This window comes from Antrostomus carolinensis, unplaced genomic scaffold (assembly GCF_000700745.2).
Source record: "Antrostomus carolinensis isolate BGI_N321 unplaced genomic scaffold, ASM70074v2 scaffold15643, whole genome shotgun sequence".
Lineage (NCBI taxonomy): Eukaryota > Metazoa > Chordata > Aves > Caprimulgiformes > Caprimulgidae > Antrostomus > Antrostomus carolinensis.
This window is the reverse complement of record NW_010303327.1, coordinates 1546-4634: the sequence shown is the minus strand read 5'-3', so window position 1 is coordinate 4634 and position 3089 is coordinate 1546. Positions and strand designations below refer to the sequence as shown.

The 3089-nt window shown below is 43.3% G+C and overlaps 1 protein-coding gene across 1 annotated transcript in view; it reads left to right on the top strand.

Annotated features, from left to right (window-relative positions):
- Positions 1–2106, top strand: part of LOC104521924 (N-acetyltransferase ESCO2-like) — a gene marked incomplete at both ends in the record, with an annotated part of 4407 nt that extends 2301 nt beyond the window's left edge. Inside the window, one exon of the mRNA XM_010164064.2 lies at positions 2019–2106. Coding sequence (XP_010162366.2) covers positions 2019–2106 — 88 coding nt within the window. The remainder of the gene's footprint in view (positions 1–2018) is intronic.
- Between the last annotated feature and the right edge of the window lie 983 nt (positions 2107–3089).

The window sequence follows — 3089 nt, the reverse complement described above, 5'->3', positions numbered from 1 at the left end:
CTGCGAGGAAGTGAGGCTGAGCCCCGGGTTCTTGTGCTTTAACAAACTTAACCATGAGTTTTCTGAGCTAATCTGTGTGTTTGAAGAACTTTCACCTTTTATTGTATCACTGAGGAGGTAAAAGCCATTTTTATCTGCTGCCCCCTTAGCAGTAAATACTCCTGGCACCAGTGTGGCCAGTAGGAGCAGGGAAGTTCTATTCCCCCTGCACTGGGAATCACTGGTGAGGCCGCAGCTGGAGTGCTGGGTTCAGTGTTGGGCCCCTGAGTCCAAGAAGGACATGGAGGTGCTGGAGCGTGTCCAGAGAAGGGAACGGAGCTGGGGAAGGGTCTGGAGCACAAGTGTGCTGAGTTCCCTTGTGGCTGAGGGAACTGGGGGTGTTGAGCCTGGAGCAAAGGAGGCTGAGGGGAGACCTTGTGGCTCTGTGCAAGTCCCTTGGAGGAGGGTGGAGAGAGGTGGGGGTGGGTCTGTTCAACCAAGGCCCAAGGGACAGGACAAGAGGAAATGGGCTGAAGTTGTGGCCAGGGCAGTTGAGATGGGATGTGAGGAAGAATTTCTTTGCTGAAAGGGTTCTGAGGCATTGGAAGGGGTTGCCCAGGGCAGTGGTGGAGTCCCCATCCCTGGAGGGATTGAAGAGTCGTGTAGACACAGTGCTGAGGGACATGGGTTAGTCATAGGGGACTGGTCAGTGTTGGGTTCATGGTTGGAATCAGTGATCTCCAAGGTCATTTCCCACCCAGGCCATTCTGGGATCTGTATTTCCCTGTTGCTTTCTGGCACCTGCAATGTCAGTAATTGGGAGCAGCCAGCAGAATGCTGCTGTTTTATTTTATAGTGGGCATTGGAATTAAGCAGTGAACAAGATGAGAAGCTGTTTTTTAGGGCTCATGTGTTTTATATCCCTGGGTTGTTTCCATAAAAGACATTTTATTGCCTCCTTTCTTCACCTGCAGAGTTTTATTCTCTCTCACACATTCCTGATTTCATCATCAATACATTTTTTACAACGCAGCATTAATCAAACACAAACCTTCCCTTGTGCAGCCTAATCTTGCACGTGCAATTAAATCAAAATACAACTTGAGTTTCATTCTGCTGTGCTGGCAAGTTTTTTTTTTTTTGTGTGTTGGCAAATTATTTCTCAGAGATTAACCAGAAATGTGGAAAGTTGGAAAAGGGATTTAAGTGATTTTTGTTACTGCAAACTGAATCCAGGCCAAGTCTGGGCCTTCAGCTTGTCTCAGGTTTAGCTGGAGGTGGTGGCTTTACCTGATGGCTTTCTAGAGTTCCTGATGAGATGGGAAATATTAAACTGTCATGTAAAAAAAAAGAGCAAGAATTGAAGGCAAAAAGCAGTTTGGGAAAGTTTGATTTTTATAGAATATTTGTGAGAGCTCCCAGAGTAGAAAATGAATTTCACAGCTCTCACGAGAGAGGGAAATCACAGTTGGAAGCAGAGAATGAAGGGGAATCTCACAAATGGTAAGGTGAAGAAATGATAGAAACCTCTACAATTCAGATTTACTTCAAAACAAATGTTTTAAAAACCCAAATGTTTAAAAAAAACCTCATCATCCTGCAGTAAAACAAACACAGGGGCAGAGGGAGGCGGGGGGGAAGGTGCTGAGAATCCAAATCCAGGACGGGTGGTGTACGCTGAGTTTTGGTTTCACACTCATCAAAGCCAGGTAGGTGAGAAATACTGACAGTATTGTGAGGAACTCATGAGGAATTAATTTTTCTCAGTGCTGGGATGTGGTGTGTTCAGGAAATTTTCCCAAATTCACCATTCAAGTAGAATTTTAACCTTTTTATTTAATAAAAATGAGGCGGGTCATCTGCTGCGACCGCGTTTGGTTCTCGGGAGGTGCCACCCTTGGTGACAATTCATAACATCATTTAAAGCTGATTGTGAAGGTCACTCCAACTCTCTGCCGTTCTGTAGCTGCTCTTTGAGAACTTAATCAACTCAGGAGTTTTCTTTTTTGATTCCCCTAATATTTGATCTGGGTTTATAGGAGGTTGATGAAATCAGTTCGACCAGCTGCGAGTCAGACGACTGCGTTGTTCTCTCCAGCCAGTCGCCGCCTCAGGTGCATAAACAAGGTGAGTTGGGTTTATATTTCATAGAATCCCAGACTGGTTTGGGTTGGGAGGGACCTTAAACTCATCCAGTCCCAACCCCCCTGCCATCAGCAGGGACACCTTCCACTAGACCACGTTGCTCAAAGCCTCATCCAACCTGGCCTTCAACACTTCCAGGGAGGAGCAGCCACAACTTCCTTGGGCAACCTGTTCCAGTGTCTGACCACCTCAAAGTGAAGAACTTCTTCCTAATATCTCATCTAAACCTCCCCTCTTTCAGCCTAAACCCATTTCCCCTTGTTTTGTCGTTAGTTGCCCTGATATTTCTTGCTCTAGGACCTTTATTATAGGAAAATTAAACAAAAAGAGACTTGGAAAAGCTCTTCAGTTCCCAACTTTTTCCCCAGCAGGGTCAATTTTGCTCAATTCCCGTGTTATCATATCATTTAGGATTAAATCAACGTGATGATGGAGATTCTGGTGTCTCCTTGATGAATCTATTTTAATATTTAACAGTAATATTAACTGCTAAAAGATCTACCACATCTTTGCTCTACTACCCGTTCCTAGTGAGATTTGGGAAATTACTGTATTTGAAAAAAAAAAAAACCAACAAAACCCTATTATAACATTTTTTTCCTCATTCTTTTCTCCCTGGATTTTTTCCAACTTTCCTTTTGAAACCTTAATTTATTTATTTATCTTTTTTTAAGGCATCAGACTTTTTGGTTTATTTATTTTTCTCCAGACTTCAACCATATTTTTTTCCTAGTGTGATACTCCCAAAATAAATCTCCATCTGAGCTTTACCAGCACTAATTAGCAGGAAAGGAGTAATTAATATATATTACACTCATCCATTTCCACAGGAAACTTTGGGAGATGCCTTTGACTCGAGCTTTACAAGATGTTTTACAGGCAGCTGCTGCCCACAGGGTTGATCTTTATCTCTTATTTTGCCCAGATTTTTTTTTGAAGTATCATGATTCCCCTTTATCCTGCTT